Raw genomic sequence first — 23,691 nt, forward strand, 5'->3', positions numbered from 1 at the left:
CGGACAGCAGCCTTCCTAAATCACCTGCTTCTCCTCTCCAGGGGAGCCAGGACACAGTCCCTGGACACAGCCTCTCCCTTTCCATTTCCTGCTCCCAATGTCCCCAGGGGCTTCCATCTTTAATAAGGCCTGGAGTTGGGGGTCTGGGAGGCCGATTCCTCTGCCCAGGCTCATCCTCACTGGTATGCAGCATGTGGCATGGCCAATCCCTTCCTATGGCTCCAGGCACCTGCTGCTGGCTTGCCCTTGGGCAGGGGCGGGGGGGGGGGGCAGAGAGAGTTATAACAGGGATTGCTAGAGCTCACCTGAGCCCCCAAGGGATAGAGAAACCAGACACCGCCCCACACCCAAGAGCGGGCCATGGGGCAAGGGGAGTGGGGTAGGTGGGGTAGGGAGAATGGGAGGTGCCTCATTTAAGAGCAAGCCATTGAGAGTGCTTACAATTCCCAGCGATTTACACAGAGAGTCTCTCCACAACCGAGTGCTTCCTGTACAGTCTTCTACCCACTTTCTCCCCTCTGGGTTTGGTTGTGGAGAGGGGCTTCAAATGAGAGACAGCCCCTTTCTGGGGCGCAGGTCACCCTCCTTGTCACAGGAAACCAGCTTTTGTCCTGAGCAACGTGTTAGTCTTCAGTGTAAACACAGACAGGTAATCCTAAAGAGATTACTGTCACCTCCGTTCCTGCTGTGCAGTGATGGGAACTGAGAGGACGCCAGGCCGGTGCCCAAGGGAGCCGAAGACTGGCTGCCAATGGACGGAGATGAGGGACCGCTGGCAGCTCGCCACTGGGCAGGTGGCAGCCAGCGTTCCACCTCAAGTCAGTATTTCTGCTCAGGAGTCGGGCCCAAAGCATGTTGGCGGGTGCCTGCCAGGCGAGAAGGGCAGCTTTCCATCAGAGACATTCCAAGTATGTCCTTTCTGAAACCTTCGCAGGGCTTCTTAGCAGCCCGGAGGAAAGCTCTTGGTTAAATAACACATGAAAGGTGAACTGCAGAATGAGACGAATCCTCTATCTCCCTGGGTCACCCAGGCATCCGTGCTAAGCTGATTAGTTCTGGGCAAAAAGAGAAAAACAAACACTGGTGGGAAGGTCACCCTCCTCTGAGTGACTGTGCTTAGAAAGCCTTGCGGCTGCAAGCAAGCCTCCCAGGCTCAGGCCTCATGCCCTGTGTGTGTAGGGGGTGGGGTGGGGGTGGGGGGGCGGAAGGAGCATTGCTGTGTTCTCTGTGTATGAAAGGCACAGAAGAGGGTCTGGAGGGGGGATGGCACAGGGGGAATGGCACAGGAAGCCCCCATACCACCCAGCAAGCCCTTCAAGCCGCAGGGGAGCATCTCCCTGCCTCAGACATGTAGTGACCTGCCTGGTGGTGATGGTCAGGCCTGTGCAGGGGCAGGAAGTAACCCAAGGTGCACCGACAAGAGGTCCCTAAAGCCGTGGGGTTGCCTGGAACTTTCCTCAGGGTCCCCAGTCTGGGGCCCACCTGCCTCTGAAGTGCCCTGGGTGGTAGGTCCCCTGCAGCATGACGGGGGAGGGGCGGGATAAAGGTGGGGGGCCTGCAGGGAAAGGGGCTGGCAGTCGTGGCTTTGTTCCCCATTATCTGGGAGAAGGTGGAAATCTGTAACCCTCATCCATTGTCGTGGCTCAAAACCTTTCCCTAAGACTTGATTTACTTATTTTACAAAGGGTTTGGTATCGGCCTCGGAGAAAGGGTTCAAAGTCAAATGGGTCCTGACTCTACGAGTGAGAGGTGCAGCTCTGTCAGCCTGGGCTTGGTGCCCGATGCCTGCCTCACCACACCTGAGCCTCCTGGCCCCATCTGCTCCCCCATGGCCTAACCCTGTCACTGGCTGCCAGGACCTTGCTCTGGCATGGAGGGTCTTATCCTCTGTCAGGAGAAGCTTCCAGAGACTACCTGGCTCCCCCAGACGGAGCTCAGTATGCACTCATGGGACGGGCGTGAGAGGGACTCCCCAGAATCTAAATATCACAAAGTGTCGGCATCTCCCACTGCTGCCTTTCAAGGATTCGTGGGTGCAAGGCTCTGGAAGCCATTCCACGTCTCAGAATTTAACCTTGGGAAAGAAGTCTTAGGCTCCCCCAATCCTACTTCTCTGGAGTCCCTGGGAGGTGAACACCTCGACCACCTCTGCTGCTCCTGGGAGGCTGGAGGTGGAGCCCACCCAGAGGCATCTTGGGAGAAAAGCCCGGTGAGATGCCAGCATCCTCACCACTGCCCTTGACCACTTGCTGAACAGAGTTCCGCTCTGACACCGTGGAGCCCTTGTGAGCTGGAATCGAACCGAAGGCCGCTGCCTGGGCATCCTCCTCACCACAACAAAATCTTTACGAGTCAGAATGAATTTGGGTTCTCAGGCTAAAAGCGTTGACTCATCATCTCTCTGGGTCAAGCCATCCTTCCAAGTCTCACGAGTCCACAATGTGTCCAAAAGCCAAATCAGACCCATGACAAACAGCGACCATCAGCGATTAGGCACGCAAACAGTCTTTTACTGTAAAGGCCTCCTTTAATGAGATGACCAGCGCTGGGCGTTTCCCTCCTGAGACAGGGTCCAACCTCAGCTCCATGGCTAGTTTTGGGATGACAACCAGGAATCCTGAGGGACCTGCTTTTCAGGAGTACACATGAGAGGAAGTGGGCTGGAGCGATGCCCCTCGAGGTCTGGCTCCTCCAAGTTACGTCGTAAGAACGAGAAGCTCACCTGCAGTAAGAGTCATAAGCATTTTTCCATGATGTTGACTTCCATGAGGATTTGCTACCCAGTCCGCCTCAGCTTCGGAGGAGTTTGCCCCAGGCCTCTCCTGGCCCTCTCTAAAGACCGTCATTATTCACGCTCCTCTGTCCCTCAGTGGCGCTTCTTAGCTCCACATATTCTGAAGGGACTGGGGACATTGAAAGGTTCCTTTCAAACATCCCCCGCCCCCTTTTCACCAATTCAGTATTTCTGATCAACATGCTTTCACGGTGTCGTCCTCACACGCCTCCTCATGGAAATCGAGTTGCAGGTCTAGCGCGTGCTAGTTATGGCGCATTCTGTCCACGTCACCAAATCCTCCTTGTCAAACCGAGACCCCCTTCCTGTCGGGAGAAGTCTGGCCTACTTTTTCGGTTCAGGTAGAGACATGATAGAGAGAAAATCCACCAAGAAATAAATCACAGAGCGCCTCTCGTAAGAGAAATGATGAGGAGCTATGGCATGCGGACACCATCCATCCGTCATATTCACGAGGCCGCTTGATTCCAAGGCAGGAAAAGAAGCGGTCTGGTTACAGCTTTCTTTGCTCCTAACTGTATGCAGCAGGTGGGTGAGCAGGGAGGATGTGGGGAGGCTTGCGGTAAGGGATGGCCAACCTCATTCCAGGAAGCTGGCCCTGCGGTCAGAATCCACTTGGAAATCCTAAGAGCAGCTTCCCCACGAACTCGGTACAGCATCCTGACCGCTGTGACCTCGGTGATCATGGGAAGAGGGGGCACACTGGTACGGGTGCAGTGCTTCTACTTGAGCCCTTGGTATCAGCTCATTTTCCCCCTTCCTCCCTGCTTCCCCCTCTCATGAACCCTTGCTAATTTATAAATTATTATTTTGTCATATCTTACCCACTCCCTTCACCCACTTTTCTGTTGTCCATCCCCCAGGGAGGAGGTTATATGTAGATCCTTATAATTAGTCCCCCCTTTCCACTCCACCCTCCCTCTACCCTCCTAGTATCGCCACTCTCACCACTGGTCCTCAAGGGATCATCTGTCCTGGATTCCCTGTGCTTCCAGTTCCTATCTGTACCAGTGTACATCCTCTGGTCTACCCAGATTTGTAAGAGACACTATATCATTTGATATCCGGGCACTATCAGCTTTCTTTACATTTGCTTATGCATCCATTTGTCTTCAGTGATCGTATTGAGAAGGTGAGCATCATGGATTGCCAGTTTAATAGAACAAAATATTCTTGCATTGAGGGTGTACTTGAGTGGAGGCCCAATGTCCATCATCTAACAGAATACTTATGTCAAAATGCTACTCATCCCTATGTGGCATGCTCAGAACTCCACTTGTCTGTGGTAGCAGGTCCAAGGCATGGAGCCTATTGGAGAATACAGACCTTGGTGACCCAAGGTCACAGTTGGACTGGTTGCAGCAGCTCCCTCAACACTGACTCCTGGCCACCCACTGAGCGTCAGGCAGAGCGGAGCTGCTCAGGGCTTTCAAAGACTGGCCTTTAGAAGAGAGAGCACCAGGCCTTTCATCAGAAGTGCCTCTTGGTGGGCTTGAACCTCCAGCCTTGCAGACCTAACAGTCTGCTCCACCTAGGAACTTGAGATCCCTTGTTCACTAGGTAAATGAACGTCTTTGACCCGCTCTTAGGGAAACAAAGAGAGACAAAGGAAGCTTTATCTTCCTCCACCAAGAAGAGCCTCTCCTCTTCCTTACTGTGGGTCCTGTTGGCGCTGATCCATGGTGACCTTATGCACGACAGAAGGAAACACTGCCAGGTCCTGCACCGTCCTCACAATGGTTCCTAGTCCTGAGCCCATGGGTGGAGCCGCCGTGTCCATCCCTCTCCTGGAGGGCCTTCCTCTCTCCTGCTGCCCCTCTACTTTACCAAGCACGATGTCCTTCCAGAACATCTAATGTAGGCTTTAAAAGTCTGGGTTATTCAATGTGTGTATGACAATGTGTGTTGACATGACAATGACTACCACCGTCCTCGCCACCACGCCACCAAAAAAGTGCCCACGAGTGGTGATTTTAAAGAAGAGGAACTTAATTGCTTACAGTTTTGGGAAACTAGGGGCCTGGGTTTAGCCCTGACCCTGTGTTGTTCCTTTGTGGCCCTCTCTGCTAGAGTCTGGTGTCTTCCAGGCCCTGGTGTCCCTTTGCTCCTACACAGGCCCCCTTGGTGCCTGTCAACCCCTGGGCTCTCAGCATCTAGTCTGTCGTTTGTGTAAGACACCCCTCAGAAGGAGTTGGGTTTAGGACCCATCCTTCTCTGGCATGGCTTCATAAACAGGACAAAATAATACCTGTCTCGAAGCAGGTTAGTGCACAGACCCAGGAGTGGGAACCTCACGCATGTTGAGAACGCATGCGCCCTCCTCTCCCCAATGTATCAGTCCTCTCTTACGTTGACACTAGCATTTTATAAAGGACTCCACTGATGTCCTGGTCCTTACCTTAAATGTGCTCTGGATTTCAGGACCTCACCCCAAACCTTTCTCAAGGCCGGTTGCTGTAGGTAACAAAGCGGGCAAAGCACTGCATCCCTGAGAGCTTTTTAAATGTGGCGAAAATATACAAAACAGACCACAAGCCTCTAACGATGAGCTGAAATCAGCTCATGGGCTGTGCGCCCCCACCCCTCATCCTTTTCAAAGCCCTCCCACCACCTCTATGAGAAACTCAACACCCCGGAGCAATCACATCCCCTACCCCGCTCCTCCCCTCTCCCCTGGAACCACTATCAACCTTCGGTGTCTATACAGTTGCTTATTTTACATAAGTGAGATCATGCAGTATCTGTCCTTCTGTCCTGACGCGCTGTGTTCTACATCAAGTTCTTATGTTCCTCATCCACGTCGTGGCTTACAACAGCTCCATTCCATTCTCTCTCCGGCCAAGCAATATTGCATTGTATGTCTGTGCCACGTTTGTCCATCCGTTCCCCTCTCACCTATCTGTTCACGGACATTTCAGTCTTCACCTTTTGGCTGCCGTGCAAGGGCACATCAGTGTACAAGTTGCTGTCTCTGTTCTTTCGTTTACTTCTGGGCACATACCTAGTGTTTGGGCTTGTCGGTGTTCTTGCTCTCATTTCTCTGGGCATCAGCCTAGGATTGGGATCATTCAATCGCACGGTAGTTCTATGTCCAGCAGTCTGAGCACTACCCAACTGTTGCCCACAGCGATATCAAATGGTAGGTGCCATCGGAATGCAGTCTAATATTTTAGGACCGGCCAGGGACGTAGAGTCAGCTTCACAAACGTTCGGAAGGAGCCGGAGAACCCAGCAGCATGTCAGCGAGTGAACACCAGAGAGGCCCTACACCACCCAGCAGATAACCGGGGACGGCGGAAAGGACGAAGAAAACGAACAGCAAAAGGTAATGCTCCGACGGGGATGTTACTGGTAGCGGCACCCACGTCTGGCTAGCAGGAGGTGGGTGGAGTTTGGCGCCTGCGGGGGGTGGGGTGTGGGGGTCATACCTGAAGGGACACGTCAGGGCTTCTTGAAAGCGTGCTACCCCTCAGCGGGGGAGAAAGGACAGCGTAAGGCAGCAGCCTTGGCCAGTGTCGTTAATTGTGGGAGCCGTCAGAATTCACTGCGCTGTTGCTCTCTTTGCTTTTGGGTTTGGGTGAGTGGAATTTCCATACGATGTTTTCAAAGTTCAAGCCTAAACGATTTTGTGTGTGATTTGAGTAAAAAATCTGCAACCCAGTTTGTTTTCCACTCAGCATTTCACAAGCGCTGTTCCATGATGCGGACTGCAGCCCTCTCCCCACGTTCTTCCTGGGCTTCCCACTTCCGTTCAGCCTCCTTCCCGAGCCTTCCAGCCTTTGAGCTTGGGTCCTGGGCAAAAGCTACCCTTTTGATCTGGATGGGTGGCTGTCCTAAGGAGTGCGTTCTACTGGCATTGTTCATCGTGTAGCCATGACTGTTGTTCTACTCAAAGTTGAGCCACGGGGGTGGTCTGCTTCCAGATCTGAAGGGTGGCAAAGGGTCCTATTCTAGGGGATTCTACCATCTCTATTGCACCAATAAGACTGTATTATTATCAGTATCTTGATTACCCCTCTACCACATGTTCTCCCATTTTATCCAGAAACTTCTATTGTGATTCCTTTCGGAATGATCAGTAGTGAGAAAAACAGCTGCAAAAAATCTAATAATCAGAACTTGAATGTTGTAAAAAATGAAATTGAATGGATAAAGATCAATATCCTAGGTGCTGATGAGCTGAACTGGACTGGTTTTGATTTTCTGATTTTGAATCAGGAAATCATATAGTTTATTATGCCAGGAATGATACAATCAAGAAAAATATGCATTGAATTCATGGTCAAAAGGACATTTAAAGGTCTATCTTGAAGTACCATGCTGTCTGTGATAAGATTGTATCTGTCTCTTTCAAAGAAATCCAATCAATACAACTATTATTTAAATTTATGCGCCAACCAGGAAAGTTACTAATTCAGAAATAGAAGATTAAAACAACATCTTCAGTTGATCAAATATGCGATCAATATGCATTGATAATTACTGACGATTGGAATGCAAAAGCTGGAAACACAGAGGAAGGGACAATAGCTGGAAAATATGGACTTGGTGATAGAAATGAAGCTGGAGATCACAATAAACTTTTTCAAAGCCTATTACTTTTTCACAGTTAAATACCTTTTCTCAACATCACAAAAGGTGGGCTTCTTCAGCTGGAATATACAGAAACCAAATTGGCTACTTCTGTGGAGACTCAATCTTAGTAGCTAAAACCAGGTGAGGTGGAACAGACCATCAACTGCTCCTATGAAAGTTCAAGGTTAAAGCTGAAGAACATGAAAACAAGTCCACCAGAGCCCCAGTACGACCGGGTCCCATCTGCATTGTGAGAACATCTCAAGACCTAACGAGAGAAGATCTGATGAGCCATGGGAGGACACTGAGAGCATGGTACAGGCAGAGCGCAGAGGGTCATTAAGACAGGCAAACGGGAAAGAAAGGAGGGAAGAACAGGTCCTGGTGGCTGTCAGAAGAGACTCTGAAACTGCTTGTAACCCCAGAGTAGCTCAGGCAAATGGAAGAGATGACGAGGTCCAAGAACCGAACCAACACTTCAAAGGGAAGCACGTGCAAAGAACGCGCTGACTCTCACGAATGCGCACAGTTAGAAAGCCCAGCAGGAGGCGCACACGCAGCACATCTGAAACGGGGAGAACTCAGGACAAAGACTCGAGCGTGCACTGAGTCTATGTGAAAAATTGTGCAGGAAGCTTCAAAAGATGGAAAGAATACAGAGTCCCTGTACCAAGAAGAACCAGCGACATCCTGCCATTTCAGGAGGCAGCATCGGAGCTGGAACCGATGGGACTGACAGAAGTTCAAGCTGCACTGAAAGCAATAGCCAAGAAGAAAAAGACGAAACAAAGAGAGAGAGAAGGGGCTCCAGAAGTAGATGGAATACCAATGTGTCCTCAAGCTGATGAACACGGGAAGCACTCACTCGTCTGTGCCAGGACGAGTTGAAGACAGCTACCGGGCCAACGGGCTAGAAGAGATCCGTATTCGTACCCATTGCGCAGAAAGGCTAATTTGTAATTGTGTGGGATTTCTGACCTCTTAGGGCATTTCTCTGAGGTTTTAAAAAAATCATCAAACACTTATGGAAACGCTTGAAAAACAACAAAGTGAAGTGTATCCCAGCCCCACCATCCACAGCCCATCCTGACTCAGACACTTCCTGGCTGTCCCGTCCCGGGGCTTTCTCTTTACACTCAGGGAGGATAAACAGCTCTGTAACCCATTTCCCACCAAATGTCCGACAAGGTCCCTCCGGAACACAAACAGCTCTGCAGACTGATTTAGAGGCTGCCTCGTTCCTGGTACCCACACATCCCGACTGCGCGGGCTTTCTACTGTCTGAAGATGTCGGTCTCGGAAGCGCACAGGGGCAGTTCTACCCTGTCCTATAGGGTCTCTAGAGCTGGCCTTGGCTCGATGGCTGTATTTGTCCGATGTAGCCTTGTCACTCACAGTGGGGTGTCAAGGTTCTTCTCCAGGGTCCCCCTGCCCATGTGACCCGGACTTTCACATAACCGTGATAGCTCACATAAGCTTTCACCATTTCCCCTTTAGAGCTGGGGGCGCACTCTGGGTGTGTCATTGCCCTGTGGCTAGCCTCCCATCCCGGCCCCCCCCCACCCTCCCCCAACCTGCCACACACATAATTCAGGCTACCGTACCACACGATTGCCACTGGTCCAGTGCCAGTGGCCGTTGGGTCAGCATGGCAGTGTGCTCCATGTGTTCGGGGCTTCTTCAGAAGCAGGTCACCAGACCTCTCTTTCAAGGTGCCTCTGGGTGCACTTGAACCTGTAACCTTTTAGCTAGCAGGTGAACCCTCAGAACCCTCCAGGCCAGCAGCTATCACGACCAGAGCTCATTCATCTTGTACACAAAGCATGCTTTAACGCGCCTGTGTGGCCAGAGGGAGGCTGAGACGGGCTCTCTGGGTGAAACACTTCGGCTCTGTCTGTACTCACACGCAGCCCCCATGAGAGCACTGGCTTCCAAGGGAGCTGCTGGCTGGTGAAAGCCAAGGCCGAGGGGTCACCTGGGCAGTGTGTGTTACAAAGCTTATTTTAGCGGATGTCACAGTGGGTCATCTTTAACAATTTTTCTCAAAGGATACAGGATGATCATAGGGGCTTGTGAGAAAAAGTATTTCTTTTAAATGGGAAATTGCATTGATGAGAAGAAAAAAAAAAACAAGGCCCTGGGACATTGTGTCCTTCACGACACTGTGCCTGCCCCTTGACGCAGGGCCCGTCCACGACTCCCTAACGCCCATTTCCTCTATCACCTCACTCTTCCCTGTGAGATTCATTTTACTTCCCAAACTCAAAGAACACTGGAGAAGCACATCATCGGAGTGTCCCAAGACTGCCAATCTACTACTGTGTGCAGTGTGTCACCCAGAGAGTGGGGTCCCTCCGGAGAAGGGCAGGAGAGGCCAGGACTCCGCGCTCAGAGTGCAGACCTAGACAGAGGATGGGTCAAGAAGCAAGAGCTTTGTATTTTGCTTAAGTTTCTGTTTCACAAAGGGTTCTAAGAGTTTGTAGCCCTACTTTTTGACTTACCCAGGTACCCTTGGTGCAAGGGCCTGGGGTGGCCCTGTGAGCAGCAGCGGTGGGGTGGGGTGGGTGCATGAGCTAGGGTGACACAGACATGGAGATGACCCGGCGTGGCCGGTTGGAGTCACAGTTGAGAACAGGACCAGACACAGGAACCCGTAGCTCCCTTAGCTGGCCTTTGCCCTAAGGCCCCACAGCCCCCAAAACCCCCTTTCCCAATCCCATTGGCTGGGCCTGGTCCCAGGCCTGCCCGGGAAGAGGCAGACTCTGGAGAGAGCAAGGACATCCGGGGACACGGCGGTAGTGAAACAAGGTGTTTTTATTGACAGCGTCTCCGCCCTGTCTACGTGTGACAGTCTCATGCTCGGTCCGGCTGGTCTCGTGGTGGAGGCGGCTCATGCAGGCGGCGCGGTGCATATACACACATGTACAGACAGAGACACGGAGCACTGCTGCTTCGTAACAACTTCCCCGGCGGGATCACATTCATAGAAAACGTTCAGATTCTAAAACCACGTTAAAGAGCGCGTAACCGAAAAGCCCGGAAAGCCAGTCCCCCGGGGACGGCTCCCTTCAAGTTCTGTAAACTGTGCTTGTCCTCCTCATGTGCATGTCCCCAAGAGCTGCCACCAGCTCTTCCCCAAACCCCCACCCCACCCCAGCCCACCCCACGTCACCTGCAGAGGGGCAGGCTGGACCTGAGAAAGTGAACACACCCTGAAACCTCTGAGGGGCCCGTGCACCCACCTCCACCCACTAGTCCCCCAGGAGAGCAGTTTCCCCAATCCTGCGGCCCAGCAGGGTGGACGGGCACCTCACACCTGCAGGGGGAGCTGCCACGGGATGGTGGAGGGGACAGGGACACACACTCAGCCTGCCCTGCACACGGTCTGGGATCGATATACGAGACAGGGAGGGATTCTCTAACACAGAGATCACAGGTGGCAAAGTGACCAGTTTATGTCTCTTGGATCACTGAAGCAATGGTGGGCACACCTGTGTGACATAGTTCTAGAAACGGAAACGGTCCCCTGCCCATGGGGCCTGTTTCCTTTCTGAACGGGGGGAAGAGAGCACAGCCGGCCTGGCTGGCTCCTCTACTTCCTCCATCTGCCCTGTCTCTCCCACGGGCACAGGGCAGCCCTCCCCCGGCCCTGAACACGGGGCCTCTGCTGGCAGAGAGCAGTGGCTCTGAAGTTGGTTCATGAGTGAGCGTCCAAGCAAGAGTGAATTCCGATCTTGAGAGATGCGGGATTGTACGTTGAAGAACGAGTGTTTTTAACTAACCCCCCTCCCACCCCAAGCTTGGAGTGGTACCTCAGAGTGAAAGCCTGGGGGTGAGAGCTGGGGCTCTTTGTCCTGGGGGTGGGCCTGGGCCGCAGCTGCTCCCAGCCAGGAAACCCAGCCATGTGATAAGCACCACGGGCACCTGACACTTCCTGACGCTGCTGGCCTTCCTGGGCCCCCACCTGTGGTCCTGCTCAAGGCCACCCAGAGGGGCCTCTTGGGGTCTGCTGAGGAAGGCGGGGGTCCACATGCTCCTGGTCTCGCTGAAGCAGCAAAACAGCAGGCAATCCTCCCCCTCATTTGTTCAGATGCCCTCAGCCTTGTTTCCTCAAGAAGTAAAGTTCTCAATCCTGTCCGATTTCCCACAGACCCTCACATACCAGTAAGGGGGACAGGGTGCATGGGGGCGCCCCAACACGGTGGCCTGTCAGTGTCCCCCATATGCAGCCGGCCCCGGGCAGGCCCGAGGGGAGGGGCTGCTCCAGCTGCACCATCCCAGGCCTGTCCCTCAGCACACTGCCTGCCTCTCCCAGCTGCCCACTGGGGCCGTGGGGAAGGAAGGGGGCCTCACAGGCAGTGGTCCCTCAGAGGGGTGCTTGACAAGGCTCCCCCTTCCCAGGTGGGATGACATGCCCGCCCACAGCCCCGCCATGGTGGGGGCTGGGGCCCAGTGGTGTGTGCACACAGTCTATTTCCACTGGACTCCGCAGGTAAAACCCATATATCTATATATATTAAAAACTAAGTCCATCTCCCATCCCATTACAAAAAATATGATTTCATAGAGAGGAGTAAAAACACGTGCCTGCAAGGCCTTCCCCACCCCTGCCTGTGTGGAGCCCGCACTGCATAGGGCCAGTGCCTCTCAGGCCCCAGCGCCAAGGGTGGAGGGGCTGCTGGTTGGAGCAGATGTAGGCTGGCCAAGGTCCCCAGCCGGCAGTGTCAGGGTGCCTGGGTTGGCATGGGCAGAGGCTCAGATGGTGACCAGGAGTTGCTCTGCCTGGTCCTTCCCCAGGACAGGGTAGTACTCCACCCTGTGGGTGGCAGCAGGCCAGCTCAACCCCAGAACCACAACCTTGGGTGGCAAAGACAGCTGGCAGGGCCCCTCCTCTGTGGCTTCTCTCTAACCCTGAGTGGGGGCGACAGATGAGGTGGTCTCCCCCAGAGGCTGGGGTGGGTCCTTCTGTGGGGCGTCCAGCATGTGGCGGGTATTGAGGGGGTGACCCGCTGCCACCCCTTCTTTGTCTCTAGTCACCACCAAAGCTCCACACAGGCCTGGAGTTGCTGTGCCGAGGGCCTCTGGTTGGCCCTGCCCGGTGGCACGCAACTCACACGCCTCCAACCTGGACCCTCTGGCTTTTCAAACGCGTCTTTGACCAAGTCAAACAGAGTTCAACACCATGGCTTCAGTGGTGTGTCCCAAGAAGGGCCGCTGCTTGGCTGATTAGCGCTCCCTCTGGCAAAGCTCTTTGGGCAGCTGCTCGTGTCCGCTGGGTTAGCAGGAAGGAATTGGGGGGAGTGGGGCTTGCTCGACTCCGAGTCTTCGATAAAGGCTTACGAAGTCAGATCTTTTTAAAAACCAAATGCATGGCCAGCGGAGATGCCTGGCTGGGTCTTTGCCTTTGATTATTTGGAAGTAAAGCAGGTGAATGTCTCCAAGGTACAATCCGGTGACGGGCACAGAAGCTTCTGGACAGGGCTGGAGGCTACCAGGGTCTGCGGCATGGCCAAATGAGGTCCCAGTGTCAGGGGCCACCCAGGTGTTTCCCCGGGACAGGTCTGTACAGCCTACAGGACAACTAACCCAGTGAGTACCTACGGGGACAGGGTGATGAGTCTTGGCCATGGGTGATGAGTCTTCCAGGTTGCTACTCCCTACTGCTAGTGCCAGCCCTCCTCCACCTGTACACTTGTTTTGCGATTAAAATAATGCGGCGGGGACTGACCTGGCATAATTACTTCTTATTTGATAAACCACCTTCCTAGCTTTGAATAAGTTATTTATTCAAGGGTGTCACACAAAGTAATTCCTATTTTCCTAAGCGTAAGGAAGCCCTACTCAGTAGAACTCGGTTTCTAAACATAAACTAAGAACAAAGCGGCCACTGGGTGATTCCAAAGGGGAGGCTCTGCTGGGAGGGGCGGGGAGGGCACCCGAGCCTGTGGCAGGGCACTGTGCCCGCAGGCTCAGGCGGGAGGGGCCGAACCTGATGTCCCCTGCACTGCCCCACTGGGTTCGGTGTGAGATGCTGGGTGAGGGGCCAACCCTGATGCCCCCAGTGTGTCATGTCCTGCAGCGTCAGGTGTGAGACGCCAGGCCCCGACTGGGGCCTCTGGCACCCCCCGACCCTTGTGGGGTCAGGGGGTGAGTGAGAACTGGTCCTGCTCTGTGGGCTTCTCCACCCAGGCCCCGAGCCCCGCCTTGATGAAGGCTCGGAACAGACACTCCTTAGCCGCCTGGTACTCCTTGGCCACCAGCTTGGACTCGTGGTATGCGTTGGGCTTCGTGATCTTGGAGCGCATTAAGTTTGTGGGAACCTGTCGGAGGAGAAAGAATCGCAACTGCTTAAGCAGTAACTGCAGCACACGAAACCACACTGAGTGAGACATTCAAACAGTGACGTGTGGGGCTGGGCTGGCTTCCGGGGAACAACCCAGAAGACCAAGTGGCCCATGAAGGGATCAATGCATGGAGCCCCCTCTCTTTAATCCATCGCTTCCCAGCAGCACGGTGAGGTGGGCACCCTAGAGGTGCAGTGGGTGCTAACTGCTCCAGCTCCTCAGGAGACGGAGGAGGCAGAGAGCCTTCAGTAAGAGTGACAGTCGCGGAGACCCTGCGGAGGAGTTCGACTCTGTCCCATAGGGTTGCTATGAGCGGAACTGATGCCACAGCTTTGATGTGGTGTTTTAGACCTGGTCTTGAGAGGCGCTCTGGGACATCTACATGGTTGGTGTGAATTCCATGGCTTACGTTGTCACGGCTACAAGAATCCCCATGCACACCACCGGTGTATGCACATTTTGTCACATCCAAACGTGGCTGGCTGGCACACTTTCTCGGACTTGCTGGACACCGCCATGGGCTGCCGTGAGCCACTGAGGAGGCCACAGGAGAAGAGCTCCCTATGCCACTTTGGGAGCCATGGGAGGGCACAGGCCAGCCCAGGGAGCCTGGGACAAGGGTCACGACCCCACGCGGGTTGGGTCCTCAGTGTGCTACGGCCCCACCCCTTTCCCTTGTCCCAGTTGCCAGCCTGGCTTCAGGTGATGACAGGGCCCTGCTGTTAAAAAGGTCTACAACCTTGCCCAGAGGACTTTCGAGAGAACTGCACAAGTTTGCGTTCTTCTGTTGAAGGTGGGGCAGGGTGCACCCCAGGGCTGAGTGGCAGAGATGCTGTGCTCTGGGCAAGGGATGGGGCCAGGTGGGGCTTGTGAGATGGGGGCTCGAGGCCGGAAGTGCCAGCTTCTATTCCAAGAGCCCCAAGAAATGGCAAGGTTTCAGGGGGCCATGTTAGTTCTTTGCTTAGGACGGTTTAAGGGGCGGCAGGGAACACAGCAGACCGCTGCCGGGTGGGGGCGGGCCGGGGGGCCCAGTACCTGGCCGTGGACGCGCATCCAGCGACAGTACAAGGCGTGCTTACACAGGCGGGATGGACGCCCCAGCTCGTCCTTCCCGGTCATGGCGTTGATGACCTCAATGGCCGAGTCGCCCACCGTCCAGTTGACGCTGAAGTTGGGTGCTTTCCCTGGCTGCCGTGCCTCCGCATTGCTGATGCCTGGGACAGAGCAGACAGCGAGTGAGGCCATGCTGGCAGGCAGGGGGCTGGGGACCCGCCTTGAGGGCCTGAACTGTGCCCCACCCCCCATGTGTGGATGTGACCTTCTTTGGAAATGCGTTTTGTAATGTTAATGAAGTCATACATGGACAAGTAGGCTCTAGGTCTAATCACTTCTGCGCAGCAGGGAAGACAGGTGGGGGTGGGGAACAGATGCCATGGGAGGGCTGCGCAGACCAGAAGCCAAGGAAAGAGGAAGGGGGTGGGGCCTACCCTCTAGGAAAGTGAGACCTGCCCAGGGCTTCTAGCCTCCTGAAGTGGGGGGCAGTATGTGCTGTCTTTTAAGGGCACTACCACAGGGCGATGAGTGTCCCGTGGAGATGAAGGCAGTGCCCCTGTGCCCACCCCAAGTGCAGCTGAGAAAGGCAGTGTGGGACATGGACTAGGCTGAGCTGCGTGGGCCACCTGAGGCTCCTTTGCCACATGGTGGACAGTCCTGCACGTTTGCTGGTGTGACAGAATCTCGGATGTGGAGACCTGACATTCCTTCCTGGCTGTCATCAAGCCACAAGCTCGGGTGGCCTGTGGAAAGGCAGGAAGGTGGCCTTTGACCTCAGTTTGGGTGTCTACGATGCCACCTGGACCAGAATTATGTTTGTGTAGAGTCAGCATCCACAGGGAATAAATACTCTATAACCGACAGAGCTGGCGATTCAGTGGACTCTGACGATGGACTACAGTGCATGCGGCGCACACTGTTAGGAACAATGACTTTGGTTATGGGACCACTGCAGATTGTAAAGTACACATCCAGCCACAAAGGTGACTTGTCAAAACATATCACCGGTTTGGTGCGGTAACTACCTGTTACCGTGGCCACCCTGGGGCCTTTCTGAACACCACGGTGTGCACTGCAGCTACCTAGCAGCTGCTGCTGGCACGACTTGTTTTATACAATATTCTCAAAGGCCAGGGCAAAATTTGCCAATTACGGGAATTAGATTCAAGTAAGTTCCAGTTCGCAAATACTCGACAGCGCAAGTTAAAGAAACACAATCACCAAAGGTAAACAAGAAACTAGAGACTGTTCTGTAGTCCCAGGCAGTGCAAATGGTGAGCGTGTTCGGGTGACAACCAAGAGCTTGAAGTCTCAAGTCTACCCAGAGGTGCCTTGGAAGAGAGGTCTGGTGACCCAAACCCCCAATCCAGCCACTGGAAACCCTGTGGAGTGTGGGGCCTGGAACTGGCAGGATGCAAACTAGTTTTTCACAGGTCAATCTCCTTGTCTTTCCATCACGGGCTGATGTGTTCATATTGGCAAGTCCTCAGAGGCTGCCTCCGGCGAGGTCATGCATGTCCACCAGGATGTCCACAGGAATCCCAGTCTCTCGGTTTCAAGCAAAACCAAGCACTGGCGCTTGCCCCTCGCCTCCTCTAGGGCAGTCAACTGGACTTCCAACGATGGAGTTGTAATTCAGGGACCAGGAGGCTGCCCTGGGGGCAGGTACTGCACTGCAGGCAAGTGTTGAGCTGGAGTCACTGCTGTAAGCTATGAGCCTTCCCTGACTGTACCCTCACGGTGTTACTACCACACACAAGGAGAGTCCCAACCCTACGTGCACTGACCATTTGAGGAGTCTCACAAAGTGGACACAGCGTCCAGAAGCAGGGCGCATGCTGGCCTCACCCTCCCTTCATCATCCCACCATCTCACACTCTCCCAAGGGGACCCACAGTGCCGTTCTGCCCTCTCTGTAACTCGGGCAGATTCTGGAGTAGCTCAGCCAAGACCACACTGTGTGCAGAGCGTCCTGCTCTGCTCCATCTCGGGACTGCACAGGGCTCACTTCATGAATGTACCATAGGAGGCTTACCTACCGCACGGTTTCTATTTTTTTCTATGATGCCGGTGTGAACGTGTGTTTTGGTAATATGTACCAGAAAGCTTCAAAGAGAGGATGAAAAAGGGAATGGAGAGATAACAGAATTTTCCCATGAACCTTTTGAAGCCCTTGCATAGGCATACTTCCTTTCACCATGCTTGTTCTACTTGTATGCTAAGCAAATACTCTAGTTGCTGCACGTATGCAGAGGAATACAGCATCAGGAGCCGAGGGCATCTTATTAAGCACCTGTTCACTCCATCTTCCTTACAGCCCTGGTTTGGCCTCATCAGAATTTTTTCCCATTCCCTAAACTCAAAGAACATTGAAAAGGCCACAATTTGATTTCCTTGAGGCTCCTCAAAAAGGAGGCCTGGCACTACAAGGTCAGCAGTTCAAAACCACCAGCTGCTCCAAAGGAAACAGATGAGGCTGTCTGCTCCTCTAAAGATTTACAGCCCCAGAAAGCTGCAGAGGCTTGCGATGAGTCGGACATCGACTCAAGGGTAACAGGTGGGTGGGAGGGTCATAAAACTGCTTTTTAAAGAGCACAGAATTCTTTGGGGATGGTTTAGAACAGCGGTTCTCAATCTGTGGGTTGTGACCCCTTTGGGGTCGAATGACCCTTTCACAGGGGCTGCCCAATTCATAACAGTAGCAAAATTACAGCTATGAAGTAGCAGCTAAAATAATCTTATGGTTGGGGAGTCACCACAACATGATGAACTGTATTAAAGGGTCTCACCATGAGGAAGGTTGAGAACCCACTGGTTTAGAGAGTGGGAAACACTGTCTTCAGAAATGTATAGACATAGATGATGGATATTTTGAGAAATGAAAATTTCACATATTTAATTTTTGTTTCATAAAACTTCCTATGATTTTGTGCTGGGCGATACTTTTTGTCTGCGCCCCTCCCTGCCCTCTGCAGTGTGTGTGTGTATGTGTTTAGATGGAGAGAGGGAGGGAAGGAGAGAAGGAGGAAGGGAGGGAAGGAGGGAGAGAGAGAGAAGGAGGGAGAGAGGAAGAGGGAAGGAAGAAGAGAGGGAGGGAAGGAGAGAAAAGGGGAGGGAGGGAGAGTGGGAGGGAGGGGTCAAAGCAAACTATGGATAGTATCATATCAATGGGAATGTATAGTATCATATCAATGGATAGTATCGTATCAATGGGAATTCCAGACATGTCATTGTGCTCATGTGGAACCTATACATGGATCAAGAGGGAGTTGTTTAAACAGAACAAGGAAAGACAGGATGGCTTAAAATCAGGAAGACGTACTTCAGAAAGAGTAATGGAAGGCATGGTTCCCTGAGGGAACAGGAAGTGGGGGGGCAGGGAGGGAAAGGGGGAGTTGACAGCACTGATGACTATATAACCCCACTTGAGGGGAGTGAACGATAGAATTGTACATGAATGGATATATTAGATGGCGTAAGATGCGGCAACAAAAGGGGGGAACATGGGGGAGGGAGGGGATAAGGGGAACTGATATCAAGGAGTTTGAAGAAGAAAGAAAATGTTTTGAAACTGACTGTGGTAGCAATTGTACAATACTACTTGGTGTGAGTGAATTATGGAATGTTATATCTGTAAGAACTCTCAATAAAATGATTTTAAAAATAAAGCAAAATTAAAGAACCCCCCAAAATAAAGAATAGCCTGTAAAAAATTAGGAGGCTGTGTGTCAAGGTTGTGTCCTCTCAGCGTATGTATTGAATCTGTGTGTATGCAGAGCAAATAAGATGCTGGACTGTATGAGGGAGCACGTGGCAGGAGGGCTGGAGGAAGGTTCACTGCACATCTGTGAGGTGCGATTACATAGCCTTGCTTGCTGAAGGTGAGGAGAATTTGAAGCACTTGCTGATGAAGATCAAGGACTACAGCCTTTAATATGAATTACAATACAATGGGAAAAAAAACCAAACAAATCCTCCTGAGGAGCTGCTGGTGATTTTGAACTGCTAACCCTGCAGTTAGCAGCCTAACACACAACCACTACACCACAGGGCTCCTGGTGAAGTGGAAGGGCTACTAAAAAGAGGAAGACTGCAAGGAGATGGATGGACACAGTGGCTGCAACAGTGGCCTCAAGCATATCAATTTTGCAGATGACAGAGGACTGGGCAGTTGTTCACTTTGTTGTGCATTGAGTCCCTGTGAGTTGGAGCTACTCGATGACACCTAATAACAGACTGAAACACCACCTCAAACTTATACAGACCGAGCGAGAGAGAATGACTTATATCACGGAAATAGCTCATGTGGTAAAAGAAGCTGGCAAGTCCCACATTTGGCTCATAGACTAGAGAGGCTATTTAACTTCAAGACTGGTAGGCAATAGAGCAGGTCACTAGGTCAAGTCCAAAGAACTGGAGGTCAGATGATGACAAGCCAGATGCAGGATACAGCTCAAGCAAGAAGCTTCACAGAACGCCATACCACATAACTCTCAAATGACCGAGAATCATGGCCAAGTCAAGTTGACATACAACTGTATAATTCTTTTGACAAAAAATATTCATTGCAGAAAAATCTTCTGAATCCTTAAATATCTGAAAAGTACCACTTTGTATTAAAGTTTTATTAATGTTTGAATGCATATGAAATGATGTTATAAAGTGGTAATGTTATAAAAATATTTTCTTCCCCTCAGAATGGGGAAGCCATTGCACCACTGATTTCTGACTTCCAGAGTTCCTGGGAATTGTTACGTAAATCTGATATTCATTTTAGGTTTTTAGTGTCATCGTTCACTTTTAATAAGAAATAAACATAAATTTTTTATAATGTAAGCAAGAGGCAAAAAAATATTGTTAATTTCCCAGTGTTTGGCTCATTCCCTTTCCCCACAAAAAGCCACATGGCAAGGCTGCCTTTCTTTGTAAAAATAAAACCTAAGTATTGCTCTGTTGAGCCAAGGATGAGTTCCTTTCCAGACCTGAAGGGTCTATCCAGTAAGCCGAGTGTCTTTTATGATTCTGAGTTCGGCTTCTCTCTGGCGTTCTGGATTTTCCTCAAGATGGACTAGGCATGGATCTCCTCCAGGTCCACACACCTTGTTCTGTAATACTTGTGTATGGCTTAAATTTGAATACGCGTGGTTTTCTTTAGTGTTGTGAAAACTTCTTCCATTATAACTTCCAGTCTATTTCCTCTGTTTCTGTATCTGGAACACTACTAGCTAAATATTGGGCCTTTTAGATAAATTTTCTAAATCTTTCAACTTTCTTTTCTCATTATTTTATACCTTCTTTCTCCAGATTGCTTGAGATTATTCAAATCATCGACTTCCCTTCCCCCCTCACTGGAATAGCAAGTTCCAATTCCGCTTTCTCAATGCCAAGTGTCTGCCGCAGCTCTCAGACGGCTTATGTTGGATGAGTATTTCTAGACTTTCCCAAATATCGGATTTTAGTTCTTACTAAATACTTCCCATATCCTAATATAGTAAATCATTAATATGTATATTCTTTTCTTGAAATGATTTCAAGTTCCTTTAGAGTTAGCTCTATTTTCTCATATATATTTTCTGTGTCGTTCCCTGAATAAAACTATTGATTTATAAGTAGGCAGTGTGGTTTCTTCTGCCTGCTTCTGCTATATGTACCTGATTCAAAGGAACATCTATATGGAGAAAATGATCAGCAAAGATCCACCTCCTCGTGTTGACTGCTCAGAAACCAGCGCAACCCTTCCTTGGTTGCTTAGGGCCAGGGGGGCCCTAACCACACGTGAGGGTTAGGCTAGCTTCACCATAGTGGAGTCTTGCCCCCAAGAAGCTACTGGGCCGTGAGGTATCCATTGTGCTGTGAAGAGTTAAACCTACGCCCTCTAGCACCACCTTCTCGTTTTACTAATTGTCGGCCACCAGCACATGACTGGCTTATGCTCTGGCTTTTTCCTTCGACACAGCTTCGTTTGTGGCACTTGGGTCTCTGGCAGCTCTTACTAGCACATCCAATCCACCTCAGCACCTGCCTGGCATGCAGTTGAGGTTTCAGTGGACCACAGACCTCGCACCATGTAGGAGGCGGTCGCCCCAGGAAAGTGCTCAAAATCAAAGTATCTCAAGTCCCTGCAGAGCCAGCGAAGTTTCTCCTGGAGGTAGGGGCTGTGACGTGCTTAGGTACATGTGGTCTGTTAAGGAAGCTCTGACCACAATGGAGTTGGAGCCTTTTATGAAAAGCAAATGACACTCCTATGACGTTACCTTGCAATCCCACGACTTCTCGTGACAAGGATAATGGATTACTGCTGAAAGAGACTTCAACCTTGAGAGCACAACATTCTGACAACTACAGCGAGAAACAGTCAATTAAGTAACAAACTTAAGGCCATAACAGTACAATTTTTAAAACGGTTTAAGCTAAATAAAGCGCTGTCTTTAGCAAAAATGCAGCAACTAAGGCAAAAAAGAAAATAGCTAGCCTCGAGGTTCTCGTGTGAGCCGAATGCTTTTTCTGGGGCAGAAAGCTCTATGTGGTCCGAGAGCACTTCCCACAAGTCCCCAGGGCCAGCGCTATCATGGGGACTGACACCGAGGAGGAGCTTGTCTTTCTGAGGCTGCAGAGCGAGAACTAGGGTAATGAGTTAATCATAGGCCATGGTGCAGAAACCAATAAAAGCAGGGACAATTTGGCTGGTAATTAGAGTCCCTCTGTTGTTATAAATTAAGTGTGCTGAATCAGAACTTTTAAAACAAAAATCAAGAGAAAATGTGAGTTGGTCTAATAATTACTACAAATAAACTTAGAAGAGATGGCATTACTGGTTTTTTTCTTAACTGCTGAGAAATTTTCTAGCAGGTTCCTCACATACTATACTAACAGGACCAGTGGCCAGTGAGTTGGGTCCAGCTCATATACTAGGGTAATCCAAAACGAATTGTATATGTGATGATTACTAATAGATATGTCCAGGTCCAGGTCCAGGGCAGAAAGAGAGGACGCGCAGGAATTCCTGCTTCTACTTGTTACGAGGCGGGCAACACAGAACCTTGAGAAAAGCAACTCCCGCCCATGTTAAAGATACTGATTAGTCCTTGAATCGAAACCAAAACAATTACAGTGGGTTAAAGATGTTGAGCTAAAAGTTAGTAGAAGCCCAGGCTAGAGCAGATGTATGATTTAAAACCTCTAAACTATGAGTGGGGAATAAAGAATAAAGACAATTTATCCTAGCCAACAAAAGAAAAAAAACACAACAGGAAAATAGCACGCCAACACCCACTCCCACCAACCCACTTCTGACTCATTGTGGCCCTACAGAGCAACCTCATCTTTGCCTTGTGGAGTAGCTGGTGGGTTCAAACCGTCGACCTTGTGTTAGCACAGTGCTTAGGATGTTGTACTACCAGGGTTCCCCAGGTAGAAAACACAGGCAATTGAAGGAAGAAGAGGGAAAGAAAGACTTTGCACCTTTTATTATCCCACAGGCTCATGCACGGCAAGGCTAATCCCTCCACCCACGCTGGGGAAAAGGAGAGAGAGGATTGTCCTCCTCCTCCTCTGCCCACACCCCAGATGTGTGTTCTAACTCACAACACACGCTCACAGTCTGGGTGGTGTTCGTGATGAACTCATGTGCTCCAATGCTAATCGAAAGGCCGGGAGGCTGGGTCCCCCGGGGCTTCCCCAGAAGAGGGGTCTGGCGATCTGAGACAGCAGCCAGGAACACAATGTAGCTCCCCCCATGGGGTCGCCAAGAAGGGGAATGGAGGGGGGCAACGCCTAACACAGTGGACACAAGGGCCTTCGGAAAGTGCCCGGAAAGATTCCCTATCTCTTCATTCTATTTCACCACCAAATTTGGGAAGTTCCCTCACATGGGTTCTTGCCAGCAGGGTGGTGTGTCACGTTCTACTTTGGACAGCAGAGAAGAAACAAGGGGCAACCCCCACCCCCTGACACACACACCTGTCCTTTGCCATCATGCTCAGCTTTTGCCACCTGTCTCTGTCACCACAGCAGTGTCCCCACCCCACACCAACGCACTAGCACCTAATGCCCGGTGTTGCCTGCTTTGCTAATGTTTTGTCTGCTGGTAAAACCCGCACCATGGGGACTCGCACCCAGGGACGCCGGGTCAAGCTGTCTTTGTCACTGAGGTCTTGGGAGCCATCACACGGCGACAGTCACGCGCCACTGGCCTTTCTTCTGGAGCTCTCCTCCCCACCCAGCCTCCAATGGCAAACTGGGACAGCCCAGGCCCTCAGACTCCAGGGACCCATGGGTGTAAATTAGAAGCTGGAATGGGTTTGGAGCCTGGAAAGTGCCGATGTGAAACTAATTTGAAATTAGGATACGGGGAAACTCAATAGGCTCTCACTGCCAAAGTGGAGCCAAGGTGACCCGGCACCCCCAGGGGAAAGTGTCAGAGCATGCCCAGCAGAGGTTCCCCCTTGCCACAGCTTGCCACCAAGACGTCCTACTGACGTGAGGACATGCACTGCATGCGGAGAAGTCCCGTCCTCTGACTGCCACCCTCCTGGCATTCAAGGATAGTAACACCCATCGTTCGATGCGCACTAAACATTCTCTTTCCATCTGCCTCGCTTTGTACGAGATCTTGCATTATTCCGTTAATCCTATCATTTGCTGTCATTCTGTCTCATGAACAGTCATGTGGATGTGTGTTCCTTCCTGAGGACACAGCGATGCATTTGTCCTGATTGGGCATTTTCTCCTTAGCTTGGGAAGAATCTTTAGGATGAAAGGGTAGGTAGAGAGATACACATGGCATGGACACACACACACACACACAGCTAGGAGGAAATCACCCAAAGGTCTTGGTTGTGTCATTTTCCAGGTAACTTTCAAATGTTAAGACTACAATCCTGAGCAATGAGGTCCCCAGGGAATACCAAAAATAGACTTGGGGCC

The 23,691-nt window shown here is 51.4% G+C and overlaps 1 protein-coding gene across 4 annotated transcripts in view; it reads right to left on the reverse strand.

Annotated features, from left to right (window-relative positions):
* Positions 1-10,168: 10,168 nt before the first annotated feature.
* Positions 10,169-23,691, reverse strand: part of ADARB1 (adenosine deaminase RNA specific B1) — a 176,901-nt gene continuing 163,378 nt past the window's right edge. For 3 of the 4 annotated variants that reach the window (XM_075542200.1, XM_075542199.1, XM_075542198.1), the window contains exons 10-11: positions 14,749-14,927; positions 10,169-13,689 (exon numbers count right to left, since the gene is read on the reverse strand). In XM_075542200.1, coding sequence (XP_075398315.1) covers positions 13,510-13,689; positions 14,749-14,927 — 359 coding nt within the window. In that variant the 3' untranslated portion in view covers positions 10,169-13,509. The remainder of the gene's footprint in view (positions 13,690-14,748; positions 14,928-23,691) is intronic. The other variant, XM_075542201.1, reaches the window with a different exon arrangement.

The sequence above is a fragment of the Tenrec ecaudatus genome, chromosome 2 (assembly GCF_050624435.1).
Source record: "Tenrec ecaudatus isolate mTenEca1 chromosome 2, mTenEca1.hap1, whole genome shotgun sequence".
In the NCBI taxonomy this organism is placed as follows: Eukaryota; Metazoa; Chordata; class Mammalia; order Afrosoricida; family Tenrecidae; genus Tenrec; species Tenrec ecaudatus.